Source organism: Cebus imitator, unplaced genomic scaffold (genome assembly GCF_001604975.1).
Source record: "Cebus imitator isolate Cc_AM_T3 unplaced genomic scaffold, Cebus_imitator-1.0 Scaffold13, whole genome shotgun sequence".
Lineage (NCBI taxonomy): Eukaryota > Metazoa > Chordata > Mammalia > Primates > Cebidae > Cebus > Cebus imitator.
Window position 1 is genome coordinate 11,100,467 of NW_016107328.1, and position 2,137 is coordinate 11,102,603.

The 2,137-nt window shown below is 37.5% G+C and overlaps 1 protein-coding gene across 3 annotated transcripts in view; it reads right to left on the reverse strand.

The window, feature by feature from the left end:
• ZFYVE26 (zinc finger FYVE-type containing 26) overlaps window positions 1-2,137 on the reverse strand; it is a 67,342-nt gene that overhangs the window by 63,667 nt on the left and 1,538 nt on the right. For all 3 annotated transcript variants that reach the window (XM_037728731.1, XM_017499391.2, XM_017499381.2), the window contains exon 3: window positions 782-860. In XM_037728731.1, coding sequence (XP_037584659.1) covers window positions 782-860 — 79 coding nt within the window. The remainder of the gene's footprint in view (window positions 1-781; window positions 861-2,137) is intronic.

Sequence of the window (2,137 nt, forward strand, 5' to 3'; positions counted from 1 at the left end):
AAAAAAAAAAAAAAAAAAAAGTAATGTTAAAGTGGAAAAAGCAGAGGATTGTGGTCAAATTTGGTTTCAGCATCAGTTCTGTCAACAAACTTTATGGTGTGTCCTTGGGCTAGCATTTCTAAGTTAGAGGTTCTCAATCTCAAAGTCTGAGGTTCAATATGAAATTGTCTCTGATAAATTCTTTTATAGATATCAATTTCTGAGAATTAACACATACTTCTAAAAGGGGTTTTAATGGAAACTTATCTTTAAAAACAAGTAATTCCTTACCAGTTTTTTCACGAATAATTTGTTTACTTGTTTTTATATTTGATAATTTTCAGTTCAATTCATGTGAATTATTATACTAAAAATTAATGGAACTTAAATCTATGAGATTTCATGGAATTCAACTAGTTAAAATAAGATGTTTGGAAAAAAAAACCAAAAAAAAAAAAACAACAAGTTTCAGCTCAGCCCATTCTCTATTACTTAAATGCTGAATAGATCCAAATGTTACAGGTTCATATTTTATTTGCTATTTTGTGTCTTTCACTGAGTCCCCAAAAGTTCTCTTTAGGCACAAGACTCATGGTGGTATTTAACAAATGTCATTATATGCCAGTGTATGTTAGCACATCAATGAATGAATTTAGGTAAGGAGACAGCAATAAAAATTTAAGCCATTCTGAGAATAAGTATGATGAATTTAACGATAAGAGAACGTAACCGACAGAAGAGAAATCCCACAACTACTTTGAAGTCCTGGCCTCAGGGGAAAATTCAATATAAACCTACTTACCTTTTCCTGGGCCAACCATTTCTCCAGTACAAGAAGCCAGACCCAGGCTAATCTTTGAGGGTTGATGTCCCGCCCACATCTGCAAAAGGTAAAAAGAAAGACTTGTAAAAAAGAGTTTCTACTGATCTTTCATCTTTTGTTATCCCAGACAGATTTCATAGTTCATTCTGTTTTAGACCTGAACAGGCAAGACACTGTCCTAATGAGATATTTTTAAATGTATATCACGGTTCAATAAAACACTGGAACCAGGCCAGGTGTGGTGGCTCACACCAGTAATCCCAGCACTTTGGGAGGCCAAGGTGGGCATGTCACCTGTGGTCCAGAGTTCGAGACCTGCCTGGCCAACATGATAAAACCCCATCTCTACGAAAAAGATAAAAATTAGCCAGGTGTGGTGACAGGTGCCTGTAGTCCCAGCTACTCAGGAGGCTGAACCCAAGAGGCAGAGGTTGCAGTGAGCCTAGATCACGCCACTGTACTCCAGCCTGGGCAACAGAGCAAGACTCTGTCTTCAAAACAAAAAAAACGTTAGAACCAGAACAGAGCTAGCAGCTTTCATAAAAAGCCTCAATCTCACCCTACCTCCCTGTCTTAGTTTAAAACAAAATAATATTATAGAGAAAACCATAATAGCTAATACTATCTAAAGCATATTCTTGAATACAGAAACTGAATCAGATGCTCTTAAAAAAGGAACTTCATATAGATTTATTTTTAACTATATGCTAAAAACAGGACTTTAGGAATTCATAAGCCTTTCTTTGAAGTTAGGAATTTAGATGATAACTGGCTAGCTCTCAAATTAAAGGAGAAAAAAGGAAGAGATCACTTACTTTTCTCCATTGTATATGTGCTAATAAAATATGTAAAGAGTACAGCATAACAGTCAAAGGAAGGAAAAGCCAAGGAAAGAGTTAAAGCAGTACATTTGGCTCCTATATCACTAGGGGTTACTAGCATCACCAGGAGGAACTTCACTGAAAATCTAGGATAGAGAACTGTGGTTGCCAGGGAACAAGGAGGGGTTGTTGTATAAATACAAAGAGGTAGCTAGCACCAAGGAGTGAGGGGGTCCTTCTGTGGTAATGGAACAGTTCTGATCCTTATTACAGTGGTATTACATTAATCTACATATGGATAAAACTGCATAAAACAACAAATGAAAAAATGAAGGCGGATTAAGAAAATGCTGAAAACCAAACAGTCTGTAGTGTCATTAAGAGTAATGTACTGGCCAGGCGCGGTGGCTCACGCCTGTAATCCCAGCACTGTGGGAGGCCGAGGCGGGTGGATCACGAGGTCAAGAGATCGAGACCATCCTGGTCAACATGGTGAAACCCCGTCTCTACTAAA